This window comes from Cebus imitator, unplaced genomic scaffold (genome assembly GCF_001604975.1).
Source record: "Cebus imitator isolate Cc_AM_T3 unplaced genomic scaffold, Cebus_imitator-1.0 Scaffold35, whole genome shotgun sequence".
Classification (NCBI taxonomy): Eukaryota; Metazoa; Chordata; class Mammalia; order Primates; family Cebidae; genus Cebus; species Cebus imitator.
In genome coordinates, this window is record NW_016107350.1 from 7,489,727 (window position 1) to 7,506,025 (window position 16,299).

The 16,299-nt window shown below is 43.6% G+C and overlaps 1 protein-coding gene across 2 annotated transcripts in view; it reads left to right on the forward strand.

Moving 5' to 3' along the window:
• RETREG1 (reticulophagy regulator 1) overlaps window positions 1–16,299 on the forward strand; it is a 141,342-nt gene that overhangs the window by 28,058 nt on the left and 96,985 nt on the right. The window contains exon 1 of one of the 2 annotated variants that reach the window (XM_037737125.1): window positions 6,777–6,799. The exons of the other annotated variant lie outside the window; for it this stretch is intronic. Within the exon in view, the coding sequence (XP_037593053.1) occupies window positions 6,792–6,799 (8 nt within the window). The 5' untranslated portion in view covers window positions 6,777–6,791. Of the gene's footprint in view, window positions 1–6,776; window positions 6,800–16,299 lie in introns of those variants that run through there. 2 annotated transcript variants of the gene reach the window in all.

Genomic DNA, 16,299 nt, shown 5'->3' on the forward strand with positions numbered 1-16,299 from the left:
GCTCACTGCAACCTCCGCCTCCTGGATTCAGGCAATTCTCCTGCCCCAGCCTCCCGAGTAGCTGGGACTACAGGCACACACCACCATGCCCAGCTAATTTTTGTATTTTTAGTAGAGACGGGGTTTCACCATGTTGGCCAGGATGGTCTCAGTCTTTTGACCTCGTGATCTGCCCGCCTCGGCCTCCCAAAGTGCTGGGATTACAGGCGTGAGCCACCGCGCCTGGACTATGTATTTATTTTTTATTGTACTTTAAGTTCTGGGAGTTCTGGGTTTTCTATGGTTTGTTGAATGTTTTGGTATTGAATAACCAAAGGGAGTGATGTTTTCTTGGAAGAACTATTGGATATTGGGCCCTAGATACTAAAGAAGTGTGTGTGAAAGGAGGCAGCTCACTTAGCACAGGGGTACTGTGTGCGTACGTGGAGTGACCCAGGTTAGCTTTGCTGAGCAGAGTGGCTTCACTCTACTGATAAAAGACACTTGATCTTGACTTTCAGATAAGTGGTCCCCAGAGGATGACAATATTACTAATTCACTGCTCAGCATATTTTGTGTTTGCGGATTTTGAAACAAATTAGACAGTTGTTCTTTCTGTCCTGTGTTTCTTTAGAGCTTATGTAGGGTGAGCATATGATGTATTGCCCTAACCTAAGTAGGCCAGGACGCAGTATACACCAGGATACTGTGGTCTCTCTGATCTTAAATAGCCTGTTGGCTCTAATCTGCACGGTTTCTTATAGCTTGTTCAGATATTTCAGTCTTGATCTTACTTTGTTTACTGAGTGTAGCAGCATGAGTGAACGTTTGCCTTTCTGGCAGGGAGTTTGGGAGGACATGGATATGTCCTCAGCATGGTGGGACTGACAGGGCACATCACAGGGCTACTTAACTTTGACATAGGAGTGACCTTGGGGCTGGCAGGTGAGTGGTCCAGATGCTTGGTGTTATGGCCTGAATCATGCTGTCCCCTAAATTCAAATGCTGAAGTCCCAGCCCTCAGTACACTTTAAAAGGTGATTCTATTTGGGGATAGGACTTTAAAGGTAACCAAGGTTAAATGAGGTCATATGGTTGGGCCCTCATTCAATATGGCTGATGTCCTTATAAGTAGAGAGGGAGACACCAGATATAAGTATGCAAAGATGAGAGACCTTGTGAGAACACAGTGAGAAAGCGGCCGTCTGCAAGCCAAGAAGAGAGGCCTCAGGAGAAACCAAACCTGCACACAGCTTGATCTTTTTTTTTTTTTTTTTTTTTGAGGCGAAGTCTCACTGTGTTGCCCAGGCTGGACTACAGTGGTGTGATCTCTGCTCACTGCAACCTCCGCCTCCTGGGTTCAAGCAATTCTCCTTCCTCAGCCTCCCAAGTAGGTGGGACTACAGGCACGTGCCACCATGCCCAGCTAATTTTTGTATTTTTAGTAGAAATGAGGTTTCACCATGTTGGGCAGGATGGTCTTGATCTCTTGACCTCGTGATACACCTGCCTTGGCTTCCCAAAGTGCTGGGATTACACACTTGAGCCACCACGCCTGGCCCAGACAGCTTGACTTTAGACTTCCAGCCTTCACACAAACTATGAGAAAATAAACTTCTGTTGCTTAAGCCACCCTGCCCATGATGTTTTGTTACTACAAACCAATACAGTTGGCCCAAGAGATGTAAAAGCCTCACTCCCAGCTCTGGAAGTGATCACTCTGGTCTCAGACTGGGAGTGGCAGGAAGGGACACATGAAATCTTATTGTGGAGTCCGGGAACTTGGCAAGAAATGGTCCACCGTATGTGTCTGTGGTCTTGAACAGTGGGTTATTAGAGTGTGATCAAGATTCATTCACCTAGAAAGAGATTGGCTGGAGCTGGGTAAGCAGACCCCTGGTGGGGCTACTGACGAAGAGGGGAATGAGAAGGATCAGGCTTGCCACAGGAGAACCAGGCAGAACAATTGAGCACAGCCAAGGTGAGGGTGGGTGCCACATAGTTGCACATGGCCAGAGTCTAGCTCTTGGCATCCTTGGTTTTTGGGGTCAAGGAGTTGGAGAAGCAAAAGCATCTTCAACAGCTGTGGCAACGCTGTCAATCTCAGAACTGTAGAGTGTTTGAATTTTCGGGGGGGACCCTGGACAGGGTCAGATATATTGGAATGGGTTCTTGAACAGACTGTAGACGTGAACTGATGAGTGGTGACTACAACTGAATGGGGATTTAAAAGGTAGAGTCCACATGACACTTGCCTTTCAACTCTGCTCTCTGGAACAGTCTGGTACAGTGAGATTGGTTGATTAAAGCAGGATGCCAGGGAACTCCACAAATGATGTTTACATAGAGCAGCAGACTCTGAGTTAAGAAGACCCAAATTTATATTCTGATTCTTTCCATTACAGACTCCATGATTTTAGACAAATTGCTCCAACCTAACCTATTTATGCATATATAATTTTCATGTATCTAAATTAATCATGTTGTTTAGGAACATTAAATGTGATGGAGATGTGAAAATACCCAGCGTAGGGTGGGCTTTGATTACGCATCAACATTTGTCTGCAGTGGGCATGCCCACGAAGGTTCCTTGAGTTCGTCACTGTGTGTCGTGCTCCTCTCCTCATTACTCACCCAAGAGTTCTTCTCAGAAGCCTTTTCGGAACTGGTCACGATGCCTCACTCCCAGTTGCAAGGGACTGCGTGTCTCCTTTTGCCCCTGCATTCTTATGTTGAAAACCTATCACCAATATGATGAGGTGAAGCCTTTGGGAGGTGATTAGGTCTGGAGGGTGGAGCCCTCATGAAAGGGATTAGTGCCTTTATAAAACAAACCCCAGAGAGACCTTTTGCCCCTTCTGCCACTTGAGAACACAGTGAGAAGTTGCCATCTCTGAACCAAAAAGCAAGTCCTCACCAGACACCGAATCTGCTAGAGCCTTCGTGGACTTCCCAGCCACCAGAACTATGAGAAATAGATTTCTGTTGTTTATAAGCCACCCTGCCTGTGGTATTTTGTTACAGCAGCTGGAATGGACTAAGACACCAGTATATGTGTGTGTTTCGTGTGAAGGAAGAGGCCCCAAGGCTCAGTTTGATATTTGGATCTGTTACACAGCATTCTCTAGATCTAGAGTTTATAGAATCAGAGAATATTTGAATGGGAAGTGCCCTGAGACACCTTCGCAGTCCAGTGGTTTGTAAACCTGACTGTTAGCATGTAGGTTCCTGTACCTCTCCTTGGAGTTCTGACCTACCAGGTCCGGAGTGGGGCCCAGGAATCTGCAATTCCTAAAAATGCTCATGACTGGTCAAAGTAAGAAAAGTGCCCCAAGTAATTCTGATGATCATGAGGCAGTTTTAGGAAGGGCTTATCTAGCCAGCGCCTTAATTTAAAGATGAAGATACTGAGGTAGAGGATGTGGAGGTGTTTCTCACTGGCCATGCTAGACTCTCCACCCAGCTGTGATTAGGGTCCCACATTCATGTCGTAAGTTCCCACTGGGCAGACGCAAAGATGACCTTCTTGCCATTTGCATAAAAACCCAATGAAACGAACCCAGCTCCCCATTACCATGGCTTCCTGACCCTCATGAGTTTATTTCTTCTTTCTTCTCTGTACCTCTTGCTAACCTGTTTCTTCCTTTCTTCTCTGTTACCATCCTGCATGACATTGCAGTGTATGACTTTGATCTGTTCTGCTTTTTTCTTCTTATAGGTCCTTTCTATGACTGAATCTGGTAGTTAGTATTTAACTTATGGCTAGCTGATATGGTTTGGATATTTATTGCTGCTCAAATCTTAGGTTGAAATGTGATCCCCAGGGTTGGAGGTGTGGGGTCTGGTGGGAGGTGTTTGGGTGATGGGGCTGGATTTCCCTCATGGCTTGGTGCTGTTCTCAAGATAGTAAGTTCTCTCAAGATTTGGTAGTTTAAATGTGGGGCACCTCCTCCCCACACTTCCTCTTGCTACTACTCCCACCATGTGAGATGCCTGCTGCCCCTTCACCTTTCACCTTGATTGTAAGCCTTCTGAGGCCTCACCAGAAGCCAAGCAGATGCTGGTCCTGTGCTTCCTGTACAGCCAGAAGAACTACAAGCCAGTTAAATCTCTTTTCTTTATAAATTACCGATTCTCAGGTATTTCTTTGAAGCAATGCAAGAATGGCCTAGTAAGTACACTACCTCAGCTGGAGTGGGCTGCAGAACTTGACTCACCCACCCTGCCTTGAAGTCCCCTTTCCTGCTGTGACCGACCAGGTCAGGTAGAAGGTGCAAGTAATACAAGTGGACAGATGTTCAATTTATACGCTAGGTGGAGCTGAGGAGCACATTACACTGCCCCAGGGTGCCCCTGACTTGATTTACTCATGGCTTTCTCATAATTCCAGTGCAAGGCTGCACAGTAGAGCATGTCCAATTTCTCTTTGCCTTGACCTCAGATGGCCTTGGTTCCATCCTAGCCATTCTCTTGGTTTCTCCCACTCTTTGGGCACAAGAACACAAACAGAATGCAGACTTCCTACTGCTCTTCCCCACTGTCTCGTCTGTTTGTCCACCACGCCTTGCTGACCTGGGCACATTCCCTGAATTCACTGGATAATCATGATGTGCTTCTCCTAGACAAGGTTGTTTGTTTCACTCCTCCGCTGCAGCAGACTGATTGCTGCTACCCAGCATTTCCCTGCTGATTGACATCTTCCAGAATTTCTCATCTCTCTAGAGAAAGAAGTCTATTAACTACCACCCTCTTTTCCTCTCTTCTGATGCTTTTCATTCATTTTCTTGGCTATCACAACTAAAGAAGTACTGCTGTAGAAAAAAAGCCTCTGGGTTTCATTGAATCTCTGATTTGCAATTGTTATTGCTTTATCTCACAACATTTTCTGATAATCTTTTTTTCCAAATTATTTAAAATCACGTTTGTTCATGTTTAAGAAATATACCCTCCAATTAACTCACATACATATTTTAAACAGCTCTGAAAATGGGATACATATTACAATTGAGAGTGTCTTTATTTGGCAGCTTTTTTCCCCCTTAACAGTGCATCATTTAATTTCACACAGCATCTTCAGTTACTAATTTTGCAGGATCTGCATAAAAGGCCAGGAGAAATTAAGCCAACTTTAGTTGAAACTCTGAATTTTGTGATATTACAGTAGATGGCTGCAGGTATGTCTAACTCTTGAGAAGATAATTATCTTCCAATGAAGTGTGATGATCTGGACTTTGAATAATGTTTGGTAAATCATTATGCCTTATGAGAAGGCATAATGATTTTTTTTTTCACAATTAGAGCCACCATAATATTAAATAAAGCCAGGAGACATTAAAAACTCAGGCTAAGTCTACAGTTACATATATTTCATTTTTTAAAATCATTTATTCAATCAGAATTTAGCGAACATTTAAATTGAATGGAGGGATTGCTGCTTGACCGTTAAGATCCTTTCTGGCTTTCATATTCAATGATTCTGATTTTCTGTTTAAAATCTTAATTTTTAAAATTTCAGTAGGTTTTTGGGGAACAGGTGGCATTTGATTACATGAATAAATTCTTCAGTAGTGATTCATGAGATTTTGGTGCACCCATCACTGGAGCAGTGTACACTGTACTCAATGTATAATCTTTTATCCCTAACCCCCTCCCACCCCTTCTCCCGAGTCTCCAAGGCCCACTGTGTCATTATTAGGCCTTCGTGTCCTCATAGCTTCGCTCCCACTTATGAGTGAGAACATACAATGTTTGGTTTTCCATTCCTGAGTTACTTCACTTAGATTAATGTTCTCCAGTTCCATCCAGGTTGCTGTGAATGCCATTATTTCATTCCTTTTTATGGCTGCAGTTGTTATATATATTTCAGTAAAGGGAAGTGAAGCCCTGCTTTTGGATCTCCATTTTAAGAGTTACAAAGCAAATAATGCAGGTTAATTTCCATATCCATAGTCGTTCTTTCTTTGAAGCCAAAAATAAATATATGTTTTAGCTGTTGACAGCATTTATTTCATAGTACAAAGTGGGTTGTGCTTTACTCAGAAATGAAGGTTGGGTTTTTACACATGGGAAGAACTAAGTCTTGTCTTTTTTATCCATTACTATACAAGGTTTGTGTGTGTGTGTGTTAACCATTTTTCTTTGCTTTATAGGAAATTTATCCTATTAAGCCATTTAATTTGGCCTTGCAAAACTCATCATAGAGTAGTGGAAAATTATCCTTGTCAAATGGATACACAACTAGTCTATATATATATATATGAAATACATTATATATATATGTAGAGAGTGAGAGCGAGAGAGAGCAAGAGTGAGAGAGAGTCTCACTCTGTCACCCAGGCTGGAGTGCACTGGCATGATTTTCTCACTGCAACCTCCGCCTCCCAGGTTCAAGCGATTCTCCCACCTCTGCCTCCCTAGTATCTGGGACTATAGGTGCATGCCACCACACCCAGATCTTTTTTTTTTTTTTTGGTAGAGATGGGGTTTTACCGTTGTTGCCCAGGGTGGTCTCGAACTCCTGGGCTCAAGTGATCCACCCGCCTCAGCCTCCCAAAGTGTTACTGGGATTACAGGTGTAAGCCACTGTGGTCGACCAAAAATTATTTTTTATAGTTAGCCACTGAGTGAAGCTCCACAGAAGGTCATTCAAGTACCTTCACTTTCTTTTTCGTCGTGTAAATTTTCCACATAGCCCAGCACCTCTCCCTGCCTTCTGGCTGGCCTGGCTGCTTTGCTGTGACCTCCTGCATTGCCGAGCCTGAGCTGGCATAGGTGTCTGCCTGGAGCAGCTGCATACAGAGCTCCACGTGGGTATGGAATGGTCGAGAATCAGTAAGGGGACGAGGAAGGGCTGAATGGCAGGGGTCCGAGTGATCCAGGCAGAGAGGGAAGATGCTGGCTTAACTGAGAGTAAATTATTTCTACAGCCCATCATTTTCCCTGCTGGGCTGTTCGTGGAACGAGTGCCCTCACTCTCAGGGGGCTTCTGAGTGGCCAGTGCAGACTACTTTTGACATTTGTCAAAGCCTGAAATTTGATAGGAAAATTTTCCTCTTAAAAATCACTGTGCATTCTAATATGGAAATAAGCTGGGATTACCCAGACCAGTTTTTTTTACCGAGAGTTAGGGTTACCTCTGACAGTTTGGAAGCTTTCTCTGCATCTTCCCCTGCTGCCCCAACACTCTCCTTTGTCTCTGAGCATGAGGATGGGACCTTAATTCTTCCCTGACCCAGATATTTGCATAGAGACCAGCCCTGTAAGCCATCCCAGCAGTACCAAATGGGATAAGGCAGTTGGTTACTTGAAAACCAGATTAAAATCAAAATAATGTTACTGAATCTGGGAATGGAATAGGAAAAAATACAGAAGAAATGAAAAACAGTAAGAAAAAAAGCAAATAGAGACATTTATCCAATATGGGCTGTGGTTATCACAAGCTAAACATGAGTCATCTGGATGATGTGGTTTCTCTTTTAGAGCAAACATTACATTACTATGTAGAAATAGGCCCTAACTTGCTAAAAGAACATCCATGTAGTGATTTAGAGAACTGTACCTTTCCAATAGCAGCTAAACCACACAGTATATCTTTCTATAATAAATGGGGTATTTATTATACACATAGATTTTTATATGTTTATGTATAGCATAGAATTGTCATATGTAATGTTTACCTATCATGATATATATATGTATATTATGATGGTCAATTATAACGTTTGCTTTAGTTTCCGAAGTCTGGAATATCCTTTTCAGATAAAAGTTGTATCCTATTCAAAAAATAGCTAATACATGCTTGGCTTACTACCTAGGTGAGGGGTTGATAGGTGCAGCAAATCACCATGGCACACGTTTACCTATGTAACAAAACTGCACATCCTGCACATGTACCCTAGTACTTAATAAAATAAAATATTTAAGAAGATTGTATTCTATTCAGCTAAAAGAACATGTAACTCTCAGTAAATAAATGATATTTTAATTTAAAAACATATAGTAGTTTTTTTCTCTTTTAATTGGTTATAAAAAGGCCATCAATCTGTAGAGAGATGTTTCTGATGGCTGTAGACTTAGGGACTATTACTGGAAATAGTACTTCTGTCCTCTTGGTTTCTAGGATCCATTGATGTAGTCACAAGTCCCGGGGCTAATTCAGATAAAGATGAGGGCCAGTAGTTTTCTTTTTTTTTTTCTGAACTTAAAAAGTATTTTAAGGAGAAAAAAGCCTTTATTGGTCACTGTGATGGGGATCTTACTTGGAAGATCCAGTGAAGATGGGGCTGGCTAAAAGGGAGAGTCGCCTAGACAGCCGCACAGGGCCTGGGGAAGGCCCCTCACCTGGGGATGAATGTTCTGTGATTATCGTCTTGCGATTATTAACACTGAGTTCTTTGAATCTGTGTTTTGTAAGTGAAGTGTGAGGGGGCAGTGGAGCATACATGGGGGATTGGAGCCTCAGCTTGTGTGCAGTCCTGCCTCCCATTGGCCTCCCTCCCCATCTCCTCATTCTCCAGGATGGGTTCTTGGCCACCCACTTCTTGCCAGTTGGTGCCCTGGCCCTGCCCAGTCTCTCCCTTCCACTGCCCAGGGTGGCTGTCGATTGCATCCACAGGGGAGGCTTGTGTTCCGCTGTGGCCATCTGCCCCTTGAGGAGGCCTGCACATGAGGGGCTGTAGGCCCTGCAGCTGCCAGGCTGTCATCTCCCAGGCTGGCAGTGATGTGGTGCATTCAGCAGGTGACTAGGCAGGGGCCTCTCATCTGTCCTGGATCCAGGTCCTGAACATGTCCTGGAGTGGAAGTTGCAAGATCTTGGGATCTCCCATTTGCCTGGTTACTGACTTCCTCAGCCCAGGTGGGTCTCTGCATTATCACTTATTCTGGGCTTTGAAAATTAAGGCACCCCCCACGTGAGGATGGCGCACATCCACAGACCTCCCTCTTCCCAGTCTGTACTCTGTCGCCGTGCTCTCGTCGTCTTCTGGGCAGCCTATAATTTGACCACACTCCCCCTCATGATAATTACCCTGCAGCTTTCAGGAACCCTCTGACAGCCTGCGTGTGACTATTTTCACTTCAGAATTCTTCCTGGTTACCACACGTTTCTGTGGATTCTGTGAATGGGCAGATCAGCAAGGTGACCCTGGGGCTTTGGCTCAGGCTGCATCCCATGATATCTTTGGCAGAGTCTGGTGGTGTTTAGTTCTTCTACAGAGAGCTATCACGTACTTCAAAGTAATCTTCAGCAGCAGTTAAGCAAATCTGCACTTACATTTAGCCTTTCAGAATGCTGGAGGCTTCAGCAAGGTGTTTAAGGAAAGCGAATTCTGTCGTTGGGGATAAGATGGAATGATATGGACAAGCACAGAGTGGCAGACGGGATTGTCTGCTGACTGGTATTCTAGGTCACTCTGCTAATGGGGAGTGACAGGACTCCAGTACCAATCAATATCTTTGATCGGTAGTGTGGATGAGGACTAATGACATCCAGATAGCAAATGCATGGTGTTCTGAAGCTGGACAAGAGAACAGATGTGATTGATGTCACCACTAAGGCACATAGATTTGAATGATGGGACATGTCAAACAAGAACAAATTTCACTGGACGTAGATTCAAAGATGGTATCTGAAAAATAGAACTCTTGGGGGTTTTACTGTCTGTGAATTCAACTTCAGCCAGCATGCTGATGGAACTGTTAAAAATTTTTAAAAAGACCATGCCGGCCTGGAGTGGTGGCTCATGCCTATAATCCCAGCTCTTTGGGAGGCTGAGGTGGGTGGATCACAAGGTTAGGAGTTCAAGACCAGCCTGGCCAAGATGGTGAAACCTCATCTCTACTAAAAATACAAAAATTAGCTGGGCATGGTGGTGGGAGCCTGTAATTCCAGCTACTGAGGAGGCTGAGGCAGGGAATTGCTTGAACCCAGGAGGCGGAGGTTTTAGTGAGCCGAGATTGTGCCACTGCACTCCAGCCCGGGCAGCACTCCAGCCTGGGCGACAGAGCAAGACTCCATCTCAAAAAAAAAAAAAAGTTGAAAAGTTATGTCCATACAAAATCCTGTACATGGATATTTATAGCAGCTTTATTCATAATTGCCAAAAATTGGAAGCAACCAAAGTGTCCCTTGAAAGGTGAATGGATAAATTTTAGTATATCACATAGTGGACTATTTATTCAGTGATCAAAATAAATGTGCTATCATGCCACAAAAACACTCAGAGGAAGCTTCAATGCATTTTGTCAAATGAAAGAAACCAGTAGGAAAAAGCTACATACTGTGTGATCACAACTATAGAACATTCTGGAAAAGGCAAAACTATGGAGACAGTCAAAAGATCAGTAGTTGCCAAGGGTTTGGGAGAGGGAGGGATGAACAGATGGAGGACAGGGGACTTTTAGGGCAAGAAGAGTATTCTGTATGATACTATAATGGTGGATATATGTCATTATGCATTTGTCAAAACCCATGGAATGCTCTACAAACTTCTCTAAAATATATAAAAAAAGAAAAGGCTGTAAATTGGTGCTAGTCCTTCCAGCTCTTTTCATGTGTGAGCAGGCAGATGAAGAGGCAGACACTCGTGTCTAGCAGTGATTTAGCAGAACGGCAAGAGCTGGCTTAGAGCCAGCCTGCCTGGATTCATTTCCTGGTCCTGCCTCTCCCTTGTGTTGGAGCCCTGAGCAAGTTTCTGAGCCTCTTTGCTCATCTGTAAAATAGGGATAATGGTGATCTCCTCCTGAAGGGATAAAGAATTAAATGAGTGACTCCATATAAAGCTCTTAGAACAGTCCTGTGCTCACTGAACATCAGCTGTGCTATTCATCCTGCATTTGGTTCTGGGGTTCAGAACTAGCACCTCAGAGTGGAGGAGACAAAGGTTAAGGGTAACCTTTCTAATTCAGGCTCTAGTCTTGGGGCTGTCTTGCAGTTTCTTTTGCATACGCTGTTACCCAGCCTGCAGTGCATTGGTCTCTTCTCCACCTGGTCAAATCGGATGTCTTTGGGAAGTCAGAGTTTAGATGCCACCTTCTCTAGATCTTTCTCTGCTTCTTTATGTAGTTATCAGCTCTGTTTTCTGCCTCCACAGTGTCCTGAATGGTGCGCTGGTAAATGCAGTTCTTTACCTGTCTGCTTTCCCGGCTTTGCAAGAGTAGGCTAGGATTTAGTCACCAGTGTTTTCCCAGCAGCTAGCCCAGTGTGTGACAGAGGCTGGTGAATGGACTGAAAACAGAATTCCCTGCCTCCCCAAGTAATAACAGGATGCTGCTGGAGATTGAATGCTGCAAGAAATGTTGAGCTTCCTGGCATGAGATCTATTTAAGTGCAGGTGGTTGACTGCAGTTGAGGGGATTCATGGATCATATGAAAGTCAATCAGATGACCTCTGAGCTCCTTCCAGCTCTGTGATTCTGTGACAGCCCTTCTCTGAGTGATGCCACAGCGTGCTAGTGTCAGGATTGCCCATGCTCAGCAGATGGGGATTGTTTTCTGATGTCCTTCTAGGACAGTTTCCATGTAACCATCAATTAGAAACAACTTTGTTCAATTACTTTTTAAAGAATAAATTTTGATTTCATAAAATTGCAAATTTAAAATTCTCATTTTTCTTTGAGCTTTCCATTTTAGCTAACAAAACCTTATTTTGTTTATAAATCTAGCAAATTGTAACCATGTTCAAGAGAGTCTATTTCATTAAATAATAAATGATTGCTTTATTAAGTGATTAGTTTTATTAAGTTTGAGTTCTATTCCTTTGAACATTTTAAACTGCATTTGTCAATGTTATATTTTCTGTATCCCTTTAAAGTACTTTATTATCAGAATGACTAAGGTTATGCCAAAAACCTGAGAGGTGACCTGAATAAGACAGGGCAGCTGGAGTATCAATAAGTATAACCCTGCAGTGACTGAAACACATCAAACATGTTCAAACTCCTGAGTTCATAATAACTGGAAAAAAAGGAATACGAAAATGAACTTACTGCATTCGTCCGTTTTCATGATGCTGATAAAGACATTCTTGGGACTGGGTAATTGATAAAGAAAAAGAGGTTTCATGGCCTCACAGTTCTACATGGCTGGGGAAGCCTCACAATCATGGCGGAAAGTGAAAGGCACATCTTACATGGCGGCAGGTAAGAGGGAGTGAGAGCCAGGTGAAAGGGATTTCCCCTTAGAAAACCATCAGATCTCTCGAGACTCATTCACTCCTACAAGAACAGTATGGGAGAAACTGCCTCTGTGATTCAATTATCCCCCACTGGGGCTCTCCCACAACACGTGGGAATTATGGCAGCTACAACTGAAGATGAGATCTGGGTGGGTACACAGCCAAACCATATCAGTTGCCTTTAGAGGACACTAGGAAACTGCTTCATTATCTTGAAAAAAACTGGTAAAATAAAGGGAAGAAATCAAGAACTGTTGCTGCCTTTCTAATGAGCTCCACCTCTCAGTGTAATTGGACATTGAAGAGGGGAAACTTCTCTTTACAGCTATGATCCAGCTAATACCTGAAGCAGGAATGAAGGGCCATCACCCCCATGTAGCCTCTGAGGAATCACACTAGGCAGGTATTGTCTATGGCTGCCAGTAGTGCAGGTGTGGCCAGCAGACACCCAGACTTTCTGCATGCCTCTTGACGGAAAAGGACACTACCACCTGTCTTGGGGTTTTATAGGAAAAAAAGAACCTGAGTCTGATCAAGGCTCTAGATCCACCTGCCAACGTACGGGCTACACAGAAGATCAAGGAAAATGTTAAACAAAATCACAAGGATACAACAAACGATTCCCAGAATCTGGAAAACGTTATTGGACAAATGAGTCGTGTTTCTTCCACAAAAAAATTCAAGAATTAAAAAAGAAAAAAAAAAAGACAGCAGGGGACCTATAAGAGTACAGGACACTTAAAATCCACATCTGCCAATTTCAGTGGATGACTTTTTCAGATCCTGTTTCAGTCTGTGTGTGTGCGTGTGCACACAAAAATGAGTGGGGAAATATGCACTTTGACAGTATATCCAATGACATTAAGAATTAAAATTTTTTAGATGTGATAGTGGTTTTGTTGTTTGGTTAAAAATATTTTGTATTTGGCTGGGCGCGGTGGCTCACGCCTGTAATCCCAGCACTTTGGAAGGCCGAGGAGGGCTGATCATGAGGTCAAGAGATGGAGACCATCCTGGTCAACATGGTTAAACCCCATCTTTACTAAAAATACAAAAATTAGCTGGGCATGTGCCTCAGCTACTTGGGAGGCTGAGGCAGAAGAATTGCATGAACCCAGGAGGCGGAGATCGCAGGGAGGCGGAGATCGCAGGGAGGCAGAGATCGCAGGGAGGCGGGGATCTCAGTGAGCCGAGATAGTGCCACTGCACTCCAGCCTGGCGATGGAGTGGGACTCTGTCTCAAAAAAAAAAAAAAACCTTGTTTTTGAAGATAAATGGTAGAATTTGCAGGTGAAATTACATGATGTTTGGGATTTGCTTCTAATAATTTTGAGGGAAGGAAGAGCTTAGTGGGTGGGAGTATGGAAGAAACAAGTTTGCCCAGGAATGGAGAATTATTGAAACTGGGTTTATTACACTCTGGCCTCTCTTTTTGTAGATGTTTGAAGTTTACCAAAACAAAAACTTTTTAAAAATTACTTTGCCAAACAACCCAAGCCCTCCCAAATATTAGATACTACTTGAAAGATGAATAAAGAATAAATCATAAGTGTTTGTAAGATTTTAATTTCCAATCACAAGTCTAAATGACTCAGCTACTCATATTTTGAAGTGAGGCCATGACACAAATCATCTTAAAAACGCTCAGATTTTTCTAAATACAGATTATTCTCTTAGGGTTTCGTTTCTCACACATTTTTGTATGACGCGAACCCACCAAAGAAGCAAATACGTAGCCCCATACAGCCTGGCATTACCTTCCAAAGCAATTGGGGGGCTTGTCTTCTCAGCTGACTGACGATTCTCAATGACCAGCAAGACCTTGGCCAAGGTACCAACTGGGTCCTTGCCCAGGACACAGAATAGACAGACGTCCCAAGCACTCTTTGGAGTTGCTACGGCAATGCCTTCCAAATAAAGTCTGGCAGCCAGGCCTGTGGGTCGAAGTTCTGGCATTACCTAATTTTCTTTTATATTATTCTTGGAAGTTTGTAACTTCCACTAAGAGAATAACTAATGGCTTCACTGCTTCAGTCGGTTTTACATTTCATTGGTTTTGAAAAGATGCTTAAATGGCTTCCTTGCTAGCTCCAAAGACTTTTAAACTTGAGGGAGCTTTCTGTCTCTGCTAGGGCTTTGCCTGACCCTGCGAAGAAAGCCATTCTAAGGAAGCATGTGGATTGAACATTGGCGGGTTTGTTTTCATGCCATGTGAGCCAGACTGCACATTACAGCTCATTAGTGGGCCCTGAGTCAGGCAAGTGATTCACAGTCAGCATTTAAACACATAATAGAATTAAATGGAAAATACTGGACTGCGTTATGAGTTGTAAGGAAAATATTATTTTTGAGACTTGTTTTTCATTTATATGTATGTAGATATAAATGAGTTTCTTACTGTGGGTTGCTATGAAATCTGCCACTTCAACGTGAGGTGGGGGAAAACTGGGAGCGCAGAGCACATGAATGAGAGCAGGAATGAATCCTGAACTGAGAGTGAGGAGACGGGATCCAAACAAAACAAACACTGGAACACAACCTTACTTAAAACAAACCAGCTACAAAAACAGAGCAAGCGGTGGCTCCTTAGTGGAGGGACAAATTTAGTGGAGGAGAAAATTCTTGTTGCCGAAGACATGGACTGCAGCATTTTATTAATTCTGTCACTTACGTCTTTTATGTCTGTTCCATCTTTCAATGCTCCTAATTCGCCATTCCCTTTTGGTAGTATAGTGCTTGGTGCCATGTAGGCAATCAATAAATATTTATTAGATGCAAATACTAGGAATTAGACCACCTGTTTCAGGGGGCCTGAGAGGAGGAGCCCGGGACCTGGGAATCTGCATTTTGACAAGTTTTCCAGGCAGCCAACCTGGCAGCAGTTGCAGACTGTTATTTAAGAAACACTGACCTAGTTCACCTGCTCATTTTGCTGGCCCAGGCCATACACACAGCATTCGAACCAGTGCGAGCTTGGGTAGCCCACCTTCTCGTGGAGGGCTTTACCCACCACGCCACCTAGCATCTCATGTTGATCTGCTTTTCAGCAAACATACTGCATGACTGTCTAGTAGGTGGTCTGGATTCCATGCTTCCTCCCTACGCTATCACATTCTTTCTGTTGCCCTCAGACGTTTCCCCAAATCACCTGTCATTTCACTTTTGTGCTCTAACCTTTAGCTCTCTCCCTGTTGCTTGCAGCATAGGACTTAATGCCACACTCTGCCTGCCACGTCTTCTCTGAGCCTGTCTCCCCAGTCTTGTCTCTCTGCCAGCCTTCCACCCTCTCCTTTTGCTTTCCCTTCCTGCTGAGGCCACCCCAGACTGCTTGACATGCCACACGTACCTCACCCTTCACTGAGTGTGATCTTCTGTTCATGTTGTATTCTCTAATTGGAGGAGCCTCTGTTTTCATTCTGAATTGCATCCATCTCCCCAGACCAAGTTCAAGTGCTTCTTCTATAAAACCTTCCCAGCCAGGCACTGTGGTGTGTGCCTGTAATCCCAGCACTTTGGGAGGCTGAGGCAGGTGGATCATCTGAAGTCAGGAGTTCAAGACCAGCCTGGCCAAAATGGTGAAACCCAGTCTCTACTAAAAATAGAAAAAAATTAGCTGGATGTGGTGGTGGACGCCTGTATTCCCAGCTACTCGGGAGGCTGAAGCAGGAGAATCGCTTGAACCCATGAGACAGAGGTTGCAGTGAGCCGAGATTGTGCCACTGCACTCTAGCCTGGGTGACAAGAATAAAACTCCTTCTCAAAAAAACCCAAAAACCAACAACAACAAAAACCCACAAAAAGACCCTTCCCTGCTTGGGAGCTAATCCATCCTCCCTCTCTCTGTGCCTCTCCTTGTTCCCTGCACCTCTCTGTGACAGCACCTAAGCCTCGGCTGCACTGGACTTTGTCAGCTTAGCCTGTGTTTGTCTGATGAGAAAGCAAGCTCATAGAAGGCAGTGTTCATGTGTTCTTTTCTTCTCTTTGTAGCCTTGCAAACAATCTGAAACATTTATTAATTTTTCTATGAATTCTGATTCCATCAAAGTTAATATTTATTGGCAGCTTGGCCAATTAATTTGTGTACTCATGTGAAGGGTTAGTGCTCCTTGTGACTTCTTTGCCATTTCACTTCTTTTTTTTTTTTTTT